The 18,575-nt window shown below is 39.8% G+C and overlaps 1 protein-coding gene across 5 annotated transcripts in view; it reads right to left on the bottom strand.

Moving 5' to 3' along the window:
- The window catches only part of AFF1 (ALF transcription elongation factor 1), a 202,457-nt gene that overhangs the window by 108,729 nt on the left and 75,153 nt on the right, over window positions 1-18,575 (bottom strand). The window contains exon 1 of one of the 5 annotated variants that reach the window (XM_077882801.1): window positions 1,423-1,538. The exons of the other annotated variants lie outside the window; for them this stretch is intronic. Coding sequence (XP_077738927.1) covers window positions 1,423-1,442 — 20 coding nt within the window. The 5' untranslated portion in view covers window positions 1,443-1,538. Of the gene's footprint in view, window positions 1-1,422; window positions 1,539-18,575 lie in introns of those variants that run through there. 5 annotated transcript variants of the gene reach the window in all.

The raw sequence follows: 18,575 nt of genomic DNA, 5'->3' as shown, positions 1-18,575 counted from the left end.
TACAAGCGAAGTATTCTGGGATCTGGAACTTACACAAGAGGCATAAGAGATTAATGGATAGACATAGCAATGAAGAGATGAGTACATATGTGAGAAAACAAATATAATAATAAAGTTAATAGTATAATCTGGGAATAAGGCTTTTTACTGTTCAATTCTTCCAACTTTCTGAATGTTTGAAAAATTTCCCAATACAGTGTTAGGGAAATTAGCCACAAGAGTAAATTCATAGGGACGCCTGGGTGGCTCAGCAGTTGAGCGTCTGCCTTCGGCCCAGGGTGTGATCCTGGAGTTCCAGGATCAAGACCCACATCAGGCTCCCTGCATGGAGCCTGCTTCTTTCTCTGCCTGTGTCTCCGCCTCTGTGTGTCTCATGAATAAATAAACTTTTTTTTTTTTTTTAAGATTTTATTTATTTAGTCATAGACACAGAGAGAGAGAGGCAGAGACACAGGCAGAGGGAGAAGCAGGCTCCACACAGGGAGCCCGATGTGGGACTCGATCCCGGGTCTCCAGGATCACACCCCAGGCTGCAGGCGGCGCCAAACCGCTGCACCACCGGGGCTGCCCCTCTCATGAATAAATAAATAAAATCTTAAAAATAAAAATGAAAAATAAATTTTTAAAAAAGAATAAATGCATAAATATGGTAGGATCTAAGAGGCTGCCAAACACGAAGAGATCCCACATGGTTCCATCACCCATATCTACAGATAAAACTTCAGACTTAGGGCAGCCCGGGTCGCTCAGCGGTTTAGTGTCTTCAGCCCAGGGCGTGATCCTGGAGAACTGGGATCGAGTCCCACGTCAGGCTCCCTGCATGGAGCCTGCTTCTCCCTCTGCCTGTCTCTGCCTCTCTCTCTCTGTGTCTCTCATGTTTAATAAATAAAATCTTAAAAAAAAAAAAAAAAAAAAGACACTTCAGATTTAACCAGAAGTCTCCATCAGAAAGGGGGTAAGGTGGTGGGTACATGTGGATGGCTCAGTCAAGTGTCTGACTCAGTTTCAGCTCAGGTCGTGATCTCAGGATCATGCGCTTGAACCCCCACATTGGGTTCCCTGCTCCACACAGAGTCTGCTGGAGATTATCTCTCCCTCTGCCCCTCCTCCCCACTTGGGCATGGGCACGCTTCTAAATAAATAAATCTTTGGGGGGGAAGAGGAAAGTGGAAAGCACAAATTCATCTATTAACCAGTACAGTGGCTCCTGAAAGGAAAGAACTGAAGAATGGTCCTGAACTCTGTGAGACACATCATGACAGCTACTGTTGGCAGAACTGAAGCAGCTTGAACATACATACGCCTGCACACTGCAAGAGTTTATCCATGTGTGTACACGGAGCCAAACCTTTCCTTGCTCTTTCAGAATCTTCCACTTTTGCTCTAATGAGACGAAACAAGGGATCCAGCAGAGATACATACATGCATTTGAAGAAAGACATTTCAGACTCCCATTTGGGAAGCTTTCAAGGCAAACTCCTTAGCAGCCATTGTAGAGGCTTAATTCACCTTTCCCTCCTCCCTCCTCCAATCTTCACCTGTGTAAAAAAAAAAAAAATCACTGTTTTCCCCTATTTGAGAACCAGGTTGGTTGTGAGGTTTCAGAAAATTAATCTTCTCCAATTCTTGTCCTGCTTCTTCATGTACAGATTTAATGCCTATAGAGGAACCACTGGAATCACATTTCCTTCTTCATATTTCAAAGTGTTTTCCCTGCAAGTCCTTCCCTACAATATTACCAAGCAAGAAAGCCCTGGTCTTTAAGAAGGGCTTGATTCTATGGTTTCCCTAGTTTAAGTCACATCTGATATCTAAGATACAAAAGGCCAAGATTTTAGACATGCATTTTACACAAGTAAATTTGTAATACAATAGGTGGTTACCTTATACCTACCAATCTCCCTTTCTGCCTATTTTCTCCCTTGAGTTAGTTCAAAACGCTTCTGCAAATCAACCTCTTCCCTGCTAGGTATGTTAAGGCCCCATGTCACTGAGAAGTCTTTCCTTGCTGCCTTAAAAGGCCTGACTTAGTTCTCTGCTAATGGGCTCCCTCACCTCTGACCCCTGTATGTCACCTCCTGCTGCGGAGCAACCGAAAGGCCACTCAAGGTCCCCAGATGGAGACTGCTGTGTGTCAGTCTCCTACAGCAGCTTTGCTGAATTCGGGGAAGGCAGGGAGGAGGATGAGCAATATGCAGCAGGATGCAACACTCTGGCTACCAGCACAGTAAACTGATGAAGAGCATAGTGTCTGGAATTAGGGATAGGTTTGAACTTGGGCTCCACGACTTTCTAGCAGTGTCCTCTAAGCAAGTCATTTAACCTGAATGTCAGCCAGTTTAAAAAGATCATGGTAACAATGGTAAACTAATGTGAGGTTTAAGTGAGCTAATGTCTGATAGTACAAAGTAAACTGAGAGCACTCAGGTGAGTGAGAAAGGAGAAATCTGAAAATGTCCCTGGATGCACTTCCAGAAGTGCTCTTTATCCCACTCGGGGTTTACACTCTCCAAATTTGCAGCCTGTATATATCCAAGCCTTTGCCCTTCCCCTTGTCCCCTCTGCTTCAACAAATCCTTTCCCCTCCACCACACTCAGACGTGTTTCTTCCATTTCTTCCTTTCCTACAGGGCTGTGTAACCCACATGGTGCCCAGCAGCGTCCTGCGCGCGCGCGCACACACACACACACACACACACACACACTGTGTCCTAAACAAACAGGCTAAATAACCAACACGTGGGGCCGGCCATGGCTGAGCTGGATGGAGTCTGATTACAATATGCTGATGTTCTCTGCAGCACTAATATACCCATACCTATGAGCTAGGGGGAAGCAGCAGAGCAGGGCTTCTGAACTCAGGCACTACTGACATTTTGGACCAAATAATCCTTTGTGCCCGAGAACGCTGTTCCCTGCATCGTACGATGTTTAGCAGGATCCCTGGCTCGCATCTTAGGTGATGGCAGCACAGCATCTTCCCAGCTGTGACAATCAAATATGTTTCTAGGCTTTGACAAATATCCCTGTGGGGGGTGGGGGTTAAATAACCTCCTCCTCTTTTCCCTGCCTCCCCCGTGTTGAGAGGCACTGCTGCACAGAAGAGAAATATTCCCCAAGTCACAGTGTTGGTGCTCGACTGAAACCGCAACCGCCACAGTGCAGCACACTGCAAAGTGACCCGGGAGATCTTTCCTAACAGCTACGTTTGTGAAAGGCACCTTCGAGAGTCTGTCACTACAAGCTTAGGCCAACAGGGTAGGTCACAAACTCCAAGTTCTAATTGTACCAAAGGTTTAGAACTGTTGTAAGAATGAAGTGAACGAGTGTACATATACATACTTTATGGGACTTTAGTCCCATGCCTAGCAAATAGTTAAGTCTTCAATCCCTGTGCACCATTATTAAGGATCTACAGCTGGGGTCCCAGCGCTGGGCAAAGCAGCACAGGCCTTGGCTCTCCCCTCATCCATTTTTAATATGTTCCTCCCATCCATCTCCCCAAGGAGAAACTAAGATAATACTAAACACAGTACACCAGTCCCTAGAGCTGACAGCATATGAAGCAGGGTAAGAGACCAGAAGAAAAAAAAAGGAGAATCCAAGAGTGGCATGAAAAGTGTGGTGTCCTGCAGCAGAGGCAAAGGGGAGCACACATTTCATACTAAACAGGAAGAGGCAGAAGGAGGTCAGTTTCACTCCAAAATGAGTTTCTTATAAGCAAGCAGCATTCTGAAAGAGGATGAAGGGTACAAGGGATTTCACATCTTTTATCCAGGGAAGTTCCAGCAACATAAATCTCCCTTTCCAAATAATACAGAGTTCCCTGAGTTACAAATACCTCACAACTTCAAACAGTTGCACTGTTTGTTTCCTTAATTCCCCATGTGGCAACGCAATTGTGGGGAAAAGGCACTTCCCAGTGCGGGGCATTAGGAAATACCAATCTCCCATTTCTTCTGTACCTTTCTTCACCCTGAGACGAATTTTACACATACCATGTTTCTCTACTCTCATCTCATTCCCTCTTCCTGTTTCATACACTTTAATTAAAAGACACAACGCACAGAATCATGCTCCATTTTCTCCATCCTCCCTTTGCTCCATTAGTAAAACCAAGGACCACTGACCATACAGATTAATGTATACAGGACAAAGATGACATTAATGTGAAAGTCTAGAGTAGATTAGTGGAGGCTGTGTGCCAAGTGTCACCTTCTGGCTCTGTGACTGTGATCAGTCATTTAACCTCCATGAGCCTCAGTTTCTTCATCTGTACAATGGGAGTGAAAACCGATACCTTAGAGAGTCAGTGATAATTACCATATACCAAAATTATACATGTCTGTTCCTTCAAAGTACCCAAAGTTCACCAAGAGAAATACTACCAGGAGAATTCTTTATTTCCACATTTTCTTCCTATTAAACCTAAAGGTCTCTTACCTCCCTCCAAAAGAACCCACTTAAGCAGAAGACAAACTATCTTATTCAAGTATGGTTCATCAGCCTTGTTTAATCAATTGCACTGTTTTCCATTTCTGTACCACATGTTTGACATTTTGGCACCGTTAGTGAAGAAACATTCTGGGTTCAGCCTGGGGCCTAACCTTCATCACATGATTTTCATTGCTGCTTCTGCAAAACATTTTCTGTGCTCCAAACCTATTTCTGGAAAAAAGCAGTTTGTAAATAGGAAACCATGCATGCTTTCTTTTTAAATTCCCAACATCTATTGAAGTAACACCCACTCTTACCAGCAATTCAACTATGAAAACAGTGAAAGAAATGATTTTTTGAGTTAAATCAGAAATGTTTCTCTTTAAAAAAAAATAATAATAATTACAGTGGCTCTTACTGTCCTACAGTTTGGGCACAATTTTTAAAGGAATTCTATAAAAAATATAAGATCTGAATTTTCTGTTCTTGGTAATTTAAACAATTAGATTAAAATTTACAGTTAAAGACAATTGGTAAAAACCTGTTATTTCCTTAACATTTATAAAACGAGATCGCAAAAACAAGAAACGCAATTTTTCATTGGCTAATTTTTAAAAAATATTTAAAAGCACAACGAGAAATAACCTGATTTCAATCTGCATTAGGATTCCGACTTCTAGGGGCACCTGGGTGGCTCTGTGGTTGAGCGTCTGCCTTTTGGCTCAGGTCATGCTTCCAGGGTCCTGGGATGGAGTCCCGCATGGGGCTCCCTGCGGGAAGCCTACTTCTCCCTCTGCCTATGTCCCTGCTTCTCTCTGTGTATCTCTCATGAATAAATAAAATCTTAAAAAAAATAAAATAACACCTTGCTTTATTCAAGGGGAGGCTTTTGGCTTTTAAAAATGTATTCCTAGCATGGCATTTCTAAGCATAAAAGACCTTACGTTCCTCTTCAAATTTAAGACAAAATGACAATCTAAAAAATCACAACCGCCTAAAGTAATCTCTAACTCACCTTTCCCCCTCAATATTGAATAAATCACCTATCAAACATATATCAAGAATGATTCAAAATGTGGTAACATTTAATGTGTAAAGAAAAAATGGAAAAGGATCAAAAGGAAAATGTTTGGTCAAGTTGTTGAAAATTATGGAAGATGTTTCTCTTTCATTTTAATCACAATTAACTTTAATATATTGTTGCTTTTGTTTTACCAAACTACAGAATATTTTAGAGCAGAAATTGTATTATGGTCAAGGAAAAGTGAATGGAAAAAAATCTGCTAGGAAGTAAGATTCTCTCAAAGCATGTGGCTGGCTCAGTCAGTGGAGCATGCAACTAACTCTTCATCTCAGGTTTTGAGTCTGAGCTCCACACTGGGTTTGGAGATTACTTAAAAATAAAATCTTAGAGTTCAAGAAAAAAAGAAAAGAAAAAGAAAGATCTTCTCTACAGCAAATAGAGACTACAAAATCCTCCTCTGCCTAAAGTCCAATGTAAGTCACCTAACAGAAATAGGATTCCACTCTAGAGAGTTAGACGAACAATGCATTCATTTGGGACAAGAGCAAATGTACATTTTCATTTCCTCCTGGAGAAACTGAGGCAAACAACATTTCCCAAATGTCCCCAAGATAAATAAGGGGTGTCTGGCTAGTGATTCAGGAGTCCCTGGCACTCAAACCTACTCTTTTCCATTCCATGAAAATCTGCAAAGAACACAGTAATCCTGTCTAAAACTTTAATACTTCTCAAAAACAGGATGAGGTTTTTATAGGAAGTTATCCCATTAAAAGGCCACCAGCTTTTTTATTTTTTTTAAACAAAATACTCAAGTTGTCTTGAAAAATATCCACGAAAATTCCAAAAGCACGGTCAAAGAAGGGAGGTTGGCTCTAGGCATATTAATACACCTTAAAAGGGCACAGTGATTGAGTTTGACAATAGCTCTTGAATAGTGAGAACAGAATGGCTACTTTTGAGGGAGAGAAAGAGAGGGCTCCAGAACCCTCACTCCTCAAACCAAAATAAAATCCACATGGATAAAAGATACAAAGATATAGCTTTAAAAAAAATACATCAACAATACTCAAAGAAACCTTCTGGAAGAAGACCTAAGAAACTAATACCTTGAAGGGCGGGCAGACAATTTAAAATGAAGACATAACAATTATGAGTATTTATGCAACAAAAGCATTGTAACAATATTCATAAAGCAAAAACTTCAGAAGATTAATAGGAGAAATCGAAGCTCATTAATGTACGAGACTTAGTTTATCTCTCGGTCCACAGAATGGACAAAAATATGAATATAGAAATTATGTAAAACAGGTCTAATGTACAAACCCACATTTAACTATGGACCCTGAAAATAAATACATTTTTTATATGTTCACAATACATTCATAAAATTATCATATGCCACAAAAGGTCCACAACTAAATATTTATTTAAAAAGAAGTATGAAACAGAGGTACAAGAGATGACGTGACAGTGAATGCAGGATCCCTGAGGTAACTTTATATAATCAGAAATAGCTGTGATGCATGCAGAGGTAAGAACTTTCAGTTCCTATAGTAGTTTGTTGTGATCACATTTTTTTCAAGAAGCCACAGAATCCCTTGAGAAAAAAGTACCCTAAGCTATCTGCTACTGCCTAAAATATCCAACGTAGAAGAGTATCCCTTTCCTATTTCTAAATAGACTAAAAGAACTCCACCTTCCACTGTGTTTTCAATTTAATTATCTTCAATGAGAAGTTTGTTCCTTTCCTTAAACCCTTAACATATATAATTTATTAATCCAAGATCTGTTTTTGGCAGAGGTGGAGGCCATCTTTCACCACACTTCGTATGGCAGTCTTTCACACGCATGAAAGGTTGCTTTGTAAATTAGCCTTTGTATTTAATAGCCAGGCTAAATATCCTCCTTACTGTCTAAACCTTCACTTCCTTATGACCGGACTCACTAAGCTGGGACTTCCCTAATTTTATCACAATCTTTATTTGATGGCTTTCCAAACTAAGAAAAACGTACTCTCAAATTTCTTTCCCACATGTTTAACTTGTTTATATTTATGCACCAATTAAGGCAAAGTCTTAGAAAATATAATCCCTATTTTAAAAATACAATTTGCTATGGAACTCATTTTGCCTTCATTAAAAAAAAAAAAAAAAAAAAAAAAAACCCAGAGCTGACTTTTGATAAAAATTATTTTTGTGGATTAATTCTATTTCAAGAAACTGCCACATGGGGATGCCTGGGTGGCTCAGCGGTTGGGCGCCTGCCTTCAGCTCAGGGTGTGATCCCACGGTCCTGGGATCAAGTCCCACATCGGGCTCCCTGCATTGAGCCTGCTTCTCTCCCTGCCTGTGTCTCTGCCTCTCTATGTGTTTCTCATGAACAAATGAATAAAATCTGGGCAGCCCGGGGCGCTCAGCAGTTTAGCGCCTGCCTTCAGCACAGGGTGTGATCCTGCAGACCCAGGATCCAGTCCCACGTTGGGCTCCCTGCATGGAGCCTGCTTCTCCCTCTGCCTGTGTCTCTGCCTCTCTCTCTCCCTCTCATGAATAAATAAATCTTAAAAAAAAAAAAAAAAAAAAAGAATAAAATCTTTACCAAAGAAAAAAGAAAGAAAAGAAACGAAACTGCCTCAGGACAGTATTTCCTAAAACCATATTTGCCCTGTTTGTTTATTTATTTTATTTATTTATTTTTTAATGATAGAGATTGAGAGAGAGAGAGAGAGGCAGAGACACAGGCAGAGGGAGAAGCAGGCTCCATGCACCGGGAGCCCGACGTGGGATTCGATCCCGGGTCTCCAGGATCGCGCCCTGGGCCAAAGGCAGGCGCCAAACCGCTGCGCCACCCAGGGATCCCTGCCCTGTTTAAAAATGCCATCCTTTCCAGTACTACCATCACTTATTTCTATGTATATTCTGAAAGAGCAGTTAGTTCTAACATATATCATGACCTGCTTTTTCTCCACCTCAGGTCAATTTTGTCAGAGGTTCTTGTGGCTGCCAGGAGACCAAGTTCCACACTCCATTATTCTGTCACAACACCAGACACCCTGTCTTTTGTCACAGTGCTTTAAAAGTTTGCAATTGTTTCATTGGCCAGGCTGTTTGCTTATTTTCCCTCCTCCACCCCCTACTTCCTATCAACTATGAGCTCCTCATGTGGGGAGGCAGATATATCTGTCTGAACCAGCTTAGAGCCCTGTACACACTGTGGCTGGCTCTCAGTAAGCAATGAGGTGTTCATCGATACATGATATGAAAAATATTAAAAGTGCTGCTTGTGTATGTGAATTGGCCACAGTCATAAAGCTATTAATGCTGATATAATCTTTAAGAAGGTAAATTAATACCGAGAAGCAGTGAATGCCAATAACATGCCATAACGTTCTAAGGCTCCAAAGCTGAAGGCATACTGGGCAGACTCATTAAAGGTATCCATGCAGGAGATAGCTAACCAGGGCCTCAGAGCTCTCTAACAGAATAGCAGCAGGAGTGCTGAAAAGATGATTCACTTTAACTACCATCACACATACATCTAAAGACAATTTCAGAGCACTTCAGGAGTATTTTTGTTCATAAAATAGATCTATCTTTTCCTGAAGTTTGGAACACACCACCGATTGAGGGCATATGGTCACCACCTTCTCCCAGCAGGACTCAAATTTTAAAGATAATTTCCAGAAGCTCCACTTAGATAACGTATCTTTGCATTCAAGACTGCAGTGAATGGGAACAGCTAATTTTTGCCTGAACACTTTCATTAAAACAAAACACAACACATTTAAATGACAATTTCCAGGGCTATTTTACACTTCTGAAATAAAGGATATATATAATATATTTATATTTATATTTATTGCTATTTGCAGGGTTTACGAGTTATGTATTGGAAGATTCACTTCCTACTTTGGCAAAACATACATGGATACTTTAAAAGGTTTTTTTTTTTTTTTTTTTTAAGATTTATTTATTTGAGAGAGAGGGAGAGAGCACAACAGGAAGGAGGGTCAGAGGGAGAAGCTGTCTCCCCAGTGAGCAGGGAGCCAGACGCAGGGCTCCATCCCATGGAGGACTTGAGCCCAGGCCTCCAGGATCACGACCTGAGCCAAAGGCAGACACTTAACTGACTGAGCCACCCAGGTGCTCCTTAGATGTTAATTTGGTTTTCTTTAAATATTCCTTAATATAAATTTGTCAAAAAGCCCAATTTTAGAAATACTATAAAGTACTTTCTACAGAAAAACAGTTGTGTTTTTAAGCCATATGTATTTAAAACATCACTTTTAATAATCAAATGCAAAATTGACCAGATCTCAAAACCACCAGTTCCACAGCCCAACTGACTCTAAAGATAGCAAAATAACTTGCAAAACATTGACTGAATTAGATCAGTTTAAACATAGGCTAGGGTGGACATACAGTCTGAAAATAGTTTAGTGGTTTCTCAAAAAGTAAGGCATCATCAAACTACCCTAGGACCCAGCAATCTCATCCTTAGGTCTCCAACCTAGCAAAAGGAAAATGTATATCTAAATAAAGACTTACATGCAAATGTTCATAGAAACATTATTCATAATAATAGACACCCCTACCCATGAACATGAACACACACACACAAAACCGGTTTATCACATTCAGACAGCAGAATACAAGGCAAAACTAACACATGCTATGCCATAGATGTACGTCAAAAAAATTATGCAAGTGAAAAAAAGCCAGATGCAAGAAATCAAAAGATTCCATGTATGTGAAATATCCATCCACAAAAAGCCAAAATTACACACATGGAGCTAGGAACAGGCATTACCTATAAATGGACTAAGGGATCTTACTGGAGAGATAAGATGCCCTAAAAATGATCTAGTGATGGTTGTATGACTCAGTAAAATAAAAATAATTGAATTGTACACCTGAAATGGGTAACTCTTATGATATGTAAAATATACCTCAAAGTTATAAAGAAAAAACTTGAGCTAAAAAAAAATCATAAAATGAGAAGTAACAAGAGATAAAAGATCGGAGTGATAGTGAATGTATACTGATTAAAGCAAGCTATTCCCACCCCTCCTGCCAAAAAAAAAAAAAAAAAAGTCATTTACCACACTACCAAAAGACCACATAGGAGTAAAATTTCTACTTTACTCTTTAACATAATAGATAATAACCAACTCCTGGAGGTACCCCCAGAATATGAGTGACCTCGAGAAGAAGCCAAGTTTTATTCCAGGCTTATCATGAGCACTGTCATGATCTTTTCAAAGCCTACAAATTAAAGTCCGCATTAAGTAAATCTAATGATTTTCACTTTATCCTTAGAAAAACATGCCTGTTAAAATAAAAATATGAAGCTGTTTGTAAGAATAAGGCACCTGTCGTGAGGTTTAAAACAAAAACCCCACACTATTAGCAAAATGATAAAAATTATCAAACTCAATCTTTTTTTAACTCCCAATCATCTAGGGCTTTTTGTTTCTGGGCACAGTTCCCACTTAAAAACAAAAAACTATGGTTAATCAGTTATTCCGAATTTTACTAAAACCAAGAGACCTGACAAGGAGACAACATTCATCTCTTTATCCTTCCCACGTTTTCAGCTAAAAACTGATTTTGCAAACAAATATAACCCACTGGATTCCACTGTATCTTTTTACTGTGCTAATGTCAGTAAATGTGGCTGCCTAATTTCTTTCCTGTGGTACAAAGTTTATATTTACATAGCTTTTTAAAATGGAGAGTTAGGGCAAGTATGGTTTAACTCTAAAAGGGAAGTGAGTGGGGAAGGAAGATACACAGACTATAAAATTACAGAAAAACAGAATACAGATCAACGTTACTTGAAAAAGTTAGCTATGTGTTACTGTCCAGAATTTTGTACCAATAAATATCCCTTTTAACAACTTTTTAAAGTATTTAAAATTCAGCATATTAACTTAAGAGGTTCTGTTTTCCTTTAAAACATGCACACACACATCCTAATATCATGGGCTCACAGCAGCTCAAGCTACCAACTTACTAGATAGGCCATCTTAGAAATGTCTACTGTAAAATATTAATCAAGAGACAAAAATATGGAATTTCTGCCAAAACTAGGAAAACAGGTTTCATTCTTTTACACAAAAACAATGGGAACTGGTTAATTTTATACCACTTTCCACAAATTCATATCCAGAGTAAATCAGGTACACCTGCATTTTTAAGGCGACAAGAATAAGGGAATCATTTAACAAGTTGTCCAGATGCACACTGTCCAGGATGAAAGTCACGTGATAGTCTCGGCTCTAGCATGACCACAAAAACATATGCACCAAATCAAAATTTAATTACACTGCAGGACACCACTTGTGAATTGTGCTACATATTTTATCAACTGCTCTGCTTTTGACAGGACAGTTTCCTGAAGGAAAGTTCCAAGAACTGAAGAGTTACAACACCCACATACCAGAAAGTGTTTCCTGAATTTGTTACAGGAACTGACATCTGCTATAATTTGAACATTTACTTCCCAGTAGGAGGCCCATTTAAAATTTTTGTTGAACACTATTTGTTCAACAACAGTAGACATAGACAATGTTTTGTTTAAAAAAAAAAAAAAAATCACCACCACCACCACCACCTTTCAGTTTCAGAGTTTGGATATAACTGACCAATTCACAGTTCTAACTTTTCCCCTGGGAACAAAAACATCTGCCACCTGATAAACTGGGGGATGCCTGGTAGAGTGTGAGTTTGTTGTTTTGGGAGGGAGCCCAGAGTGGACAGGAAAGGGTAAATTAAATATCCAGGTCCTTGAGAAGAAACAATTCGTAGGAAAGTGCTGCATGATCAAACTTGGGCACTACTTCTTGGTACCTTCTGTTTATTTTTTAAATTTAAGTGCATATGGACACTTCAATTACAGTCTGTAACCGATACATGAATTTATAGAGATGGAGATTACTTCTTCTAACAACCTCTTGTCTATTTCAATGGGGGAAGGAGGACATGTGTATATATGAGTATATTAAGTCAAAATGTAACTGCATTGCATGATATACTTTATGTATCTCTCACACACAGACTCCATTACACAAAGAGTAGTAGGATGGGCCTCTGACCTCAGAGCCAGCAGGGCTCCACCCAAGCTCCACCCGGTGGGGGTGCGGGGGGGGGGGCGGGGGGTCGGGCAGAGTAGAACCAGCACCTTGGCAAGCACTTCTAGTGTATAGTCAAGTTTGAGAACCTTGAACTTAATAGGACTACATTGCACCTAAAATATTATTTGTCTGACAATCCAGCAGTAAGCAATACTGAAAATAAAGGCAAGATCATTTGGGGTAAAATACAGGCAAGTCAGTAACTAAAAAGTTACATCCTTAACTCTCTCCAGCCCACCCAAGCCAAGGATCATGTGGCCCACAAGTCTCTAAGTATTCATCATCATATGAGCCATTATGGAGAAACAATAATTCTTGGTACTTTTAGAGTGTGGTCAAACTGTGGGTGCCCTTTAGAGATATAATACCTAAATCCATGGTAAAGGCCACTTAGGTATCAATCGAAATACAATATATATTCCACTTCAGTTGACTTCAGTTATTTTTTGACAAGATGTTGCTCCTGGGATTCCCCTTAAGATATTAAACCTGACATCAAATTACTGCTTGAGTAACAGCCTTAAGAATCTGATAGTTCAATCTGGTTAAATTAAAAACAAAGCCAATAAACCATAACAAGAAAACAAACGTTCACCACCAGAAAACAAGACTTCCAGGATATTAAGTCTGCTAGCTTTGTGGCCATCAGGTTAAGCTTTAACTCACTGTGGATAGGTAGGGGAAAGTTTGCACAGGGGAAAGATTCTCAACACTGATCACTGCCAAGACACAAAAAAGTCAGAACTTGGGATGGTTCTGAATTTAATTTTTACTTAGGGACTCTGGGCATTAACACTAAAAGCTGTCTTATTTCTCCCCTTGAGGCCTAAAGCTAAGCTCCACCTGACACATTTATATTTGAACAAAACATTACTGTGCATTCTATCTGCTGTATTATTCTGAGCAAATGAATACATGTATATTTATAATAAACAACCTGAAGCAGAGCTAAAAATACTAGTTTTAGCTCTCCCCTCAATTTTTTTCACTTACGTAAAATAAGAATCATTTAAGCTGCTGTAAAAGTTATGCACACACCCTATACCAATAAAATGTAACTGAACCACAACAGAGATTATGATATCCAAGCATGTTATGTTTGTACTTCTGAGCCAAGAAACTTTGTCCTAAAGATGTAGGCTGAATCTCCAACTAGTACTGAGGGAAAATCAAAATACACCATCACTGTAGTTCTTACTACAACTCACATACAGGACTTTCCTTTTTAAAAGACAGATTTTTGGAATTAGGTTTATTTGCCAATCTTGGAAAACAAAATAGAGAAAATTCCTAATAGAAAACTAAGTTTATATATTTATTTTTGTAAAAGAATTTATTTATTCATTAGAGACAGAGAGAGACAGAGAGAGGCCAAGACACAGGCAGGGGGAGAAGCAGGCTCCATGCGGGGAGCCTGACGTGGGACTCCATCCGGGACTCCAGGATCAGGCCTCAGGCTGAAGGTGGTGCTAAACTGCTGAGCCTCCCGCAACTGCCCGGAAGTCTATATATTTAGAAGCAATCAAATTGTGTGTTATATCTCAAAGCAGTAATGAAGATAATTGGCTTCTTACTTCCTCCACTTCACAGATATTAGGTAATATATAAATTTGAATGCTCAACACAAACGACAGTACCAAAATGAGATTTCCCTCTTATCCCTGATTAAGATAACATTTTTCTTTACGGAGAATATGTGAAATTTAAATTGCTTAAATGCAGTGTTCACTAAATTCCATTTTTAAAAGAATACAGAAGCAGCAATTGAATACCTTTTCATGCTCTCGTACAGAATCCCCTAAATCTTTTGAGAGATCACTTGAGTTAAAGTTGCCAAAGAACATCCCCATCAACCAGCTGACTGAAAAAAAATGACTCAATTCTCCTTCTTTATCTTGGAAGAAGCTGTAGTCTGAGTCAGGAAGCTCAGCTGGCTCTCAGGATGAACTAGAAGGAAATCACTTAAGAGACCTGTCTGTTTCTCTTCTGTCAAGGACACTGTTTACAATGGCGTCATAAGGGAAAAAATGAAGATATTCACTAGGTCAAAATACTGCATAAATTATTTCCCTCTTGAAATTACTTCCTTGAACCACACTTTCCAAAATACCATAGCATTCTTCTTTGATATCTGCTCACATTTAACCAGAGTTTCTCTGCTTTCATGAATTTTCTTCCAAGGTAATCAGTAGCTCACAAATCAGGAGGGAAGAGGACAGAGCAAAACTGGTTCTATACCAGTTTAAGAGCAATGCTTTTCGCAATGGAAAAATTTCCCTCACCAAAGAGATCCACCAAAAACCGGCTTCATAATTATCTTGGGAACAATCTGACTTTGCTTTATTATTATTTTTTAAACGTCATTAACATTAACTTCAGTCAAATTCAAACAAAAACGCTGTGGCAGAACTAACTAAACCTAATTTCCTTTTGCAATTTGTCTGAAAGTGCTTTCTTCTGAGATGTGTTCAGCCACCAGATGCTACTCTCCAACAGAATTTTAACTCCCCCACTCCCCCCTTCCTCCTGGGGGTGGGGGGTGGAGGAGGGGCAGGGCTTCTCCAAGAGCACAAGGTGCATTTTAAAACTGGTTAATCCCTGGCAGTAGTTGAAGGTATGTATACCTTTCTAGAATTCAAGGATTGCTTCAACTGGGGGCGTAGGGGGAGAAGCAGAGATGAACCAGACAAAGCCCTCCTTTCTGTTTTATCCATGAACACACTCTTCAATATAAAGCAAGCTAATCCTCACAGAAAAGTATAAATCTACAAACTATTATTAAGATTCTATACCCATTCCTACCCATTCAAAGGCTTGCCACCTTCAAAAGAGGGCATGCCAGATTGTATATTTTTATAAGGTATTCTGTGCCTTAGATGAGAATTTGGAAACTAAAGCCACAATCTGTTAACTATTTCACATTAAAGAAAGTTAAGTGTGTTAAAACTCCCATCAAAAAGTCGTCAATGTTATCTGTTGTGCTTATAGGTTCCAAAGAAAGCACACACTAATCTGAGAGCTGAGGCATAGTATAGGTATGTCCTGCTTTAACTGATACTGCATTTCTAAGTGACTGCCTTTCTCCACAACTCGAAAACTCAAACCAGGGGATCCCTGGGTGGCTCAGCGGTTTAGTGGCTGCCTTCGGTCCAGGGTGTGATCCTGGAGTCCTGGGATCAAGTCCTGCATCGGGCTCCCTGCATGGAGCCTGCTTCTCCCTCTGCCTGTGTCTCTGCCTCTCTCTCTCAGTCTGTGTCTCTCATGTATAAATAAATATTAAAAAAAAAAAACATATTAAAAAAAAAATATTAAAAAAAAGAAAACTCAAACCAAATACTAAGTGCTTTCAAAATAATGACCCAAAATATAGTTTTTAAAACATAGGCAACTTGTGTGCCCGGGTGGCTCAGTCGGTTAAGCGTCTGCCTTTGGCTCAGGTCTCCGTCCTGGAGTCCTGGGATGGAGCCGCATGTTGGGTTCCCTGCTCAGCGGGAGACTGGTTCTCCCTCCTTCCCTCCCTCCCTCCCTCCTTCTGTCAAATAAATAAAATCTTATCTAAAAATTAAAAAATAATAATAAATAAGTAAAACATAGGCAGATGTCTACCACTTCTGGGAAGGGGGAAAAAAAACCCAACCGCAAAATAATCAACTTCCTACTTTTAGGTTTTAAAATGTGGGAGAGAACTGGTCAGCTTCAATTTATAAAGGTTCACAAGCTAAGAAATACTTAGGTAGAACCTCTCATTCAAAATACTTCCAGCCTATGCAGGAGATGCTAAAAATGTGAGATAACATCTTGTCTTAAGGAGCTGACTGTAGAAAAGGAACACACCGCCTAGTCTCTTCACATGAAAAATTAGTCATGGGACGCCTGGGTGGCTCCGTGGTTGAGAATCTGCCTTGGGCTCAGGGCGTGACCCCAGGGTCCTGGGATGAGTCCTGCATCAGGCTCCCCAACATGGAACCTGCTTCTCCCTCTGCCTGTGTCTCTCTGCCTCTCTGTGTCTCTCATGAATAAATAAAATCTTGAAAAGAAAAGAAAAAGAAAAATTAGTCATATCCCAACCATAAGTTTCAAATGAAGAATATTCCCTTACAGCAATGTCAAATAATGAGAGAAAAGTGCCATGGCCATCTCATGTATTCACTATCAGTGCCACAAATTTCATTCTAAGTTCTCATCTACCTCTTCCACCAAAAAAAAAAAAAAAAAGTCAAATTATTTTAGGTAGTGCACAATGAAACAACTGTGGTTAGAACAAATCGAGCTATGAATTGAGGGTCAATGAGTCTACCAATTCAGACTAATTGTTCCAAGAGAAAAGAGATACTGCAGTGGCACATGGGCAAGATTTTACTACCCTAGATTATAAATCAGAGGTGATGGTTCTGTTTCTCTTAGCACTACTCTGAACAATCTGACCCAGCTTGAGGTTTCCTTGAAATCCAAAAATATATGAATTCTTCTTAGATCTCAAAGATTACCTACTGTCCCACAAAATACAATGTCTAAATGAGTACAGACCACAGACCAGATGAGATGTAACTGGAGAAAGTGAATATTTACAACTTGTGAGATCTACTCCCATTATGCAAGCTAGGAAAACAACAGACATCATGGCTTTGTTCCTAGTTCAAGGGCATGTCTGAAGGCCAGGTTAGAAGAGCAGAATATACACAGACCTATTTCAATTACTAGCAAGTTGCACTACCACACAGGTAATTCAAATTTTTCCATTTTATAGCAAAGCACTTTTAGCAGAAATTGCTTTTTGTACACTTATAGTGAGGCTCTGCAGTTCCCTTTTCACATCTCACCTCAAGATTAAAGAGGAAGTCTGGAAGTAAGGAAATGCTGCAGAGCAGCTCAGGAGTCAGGCATTGCTCTACTATGTGACCTCAGGCAAGAAACAGGCTGGCTGGGCCTCAGTTTCTTTAACTAAACATGAAAAGTAATAGTACTTACCTATTTAAGTGACTGAGAAGAATCAAAGAGATAATCCAATTAAAGTAGCTGTGCCTGGCACACTGCATGCAGTGACCAATTAGCTATTATCTCATCTTATTCTTAATTAGTTTAAGAGCTGAGGCATTGAAATCACTTGCACCTGAGTTCAAATCCCAGCTCCATATTATTGAGTTCTGTTGGGTATTTAATTTCTTAGACCAAGGTATCTTAATCTAAGGCTTTATTCCACAGACACCGCACCCCCCCACCCTTGGCAGTTAAGTTTCATTAGAGGTTAGCCAAAAAAGATGCAACTTTTGCTTCTCATCCATCCAAGTTTTCCTACTATGTGGTTTCAAGTTAAGAACCCCCTTCCCCCCCCCCCCTTTTTTTTTTTTAGAACAACCAAGAACATGGGGCAGGAGATAAACCACTGAGTTCAGAGGATTAAATATATAAAGCAGACAGCACACAAGAGGCAGAACTATTTCTACATGAAATAGTTCTCTTCCTAGAAAATCCTCTTAGGAAAAACATCTTGAATTTTATATAGCCCACACTTCAGTATTTGAGCATCTATTTCTTTCAGGGGTACACCTGGGTTTTCAGACCTGAAACGTTCTTAGCCTTCTAAGACACCCCCAAATCCCTAAACTACATCAACTATCAACCCCAAGGGCCCTCCTACTTTAAATATTTGACACCAAACTGCTTTTTTAGTGAAAGTTAAGAAAGAACTCTTAAATGTAACTCTAAGTTGCCCTCAGCACCAACCTGCTGCCACAACTAAAATGAACTCACACTCAACAGTCTGGGTCGTGTAAGGATCACTGATGCCTTGTCATCGGTCCTTAACCCTCGTTACAAGAAAAGGAACCGACCGTGAAAAGTCAGGGCCCGAGGTCCTTACAACAGCGTTCCTCTGACAGCAACTGCACTTCATTACCCCCCCCCCCCCCCCCCCGGTACATTCCCGGTCTTTGCCTACTCAGCAGATTCTCGCACGCTGCGCCGTTTTAGGTGGAATCCTAC

Source organism: Canis aureus, chromosome 33 (genome assembly GCF_053574225.1).
Source record: "Canis aureus isolate CA01 chromosome 33, VMU_Caureus_v.1.0, whole genome shotgun sequence".
Taxonomy (NCBI): domain Eukaryota; kingdom Metazoa; phylum Chordata; class Mammalia; order Carnivora; family Canidae; genus Canis; species Canis aureus.
Note: the sequence above shows the minus strand (reverse complement) of the source record. Positions and strands in the feature narration are given on the sequence as shown.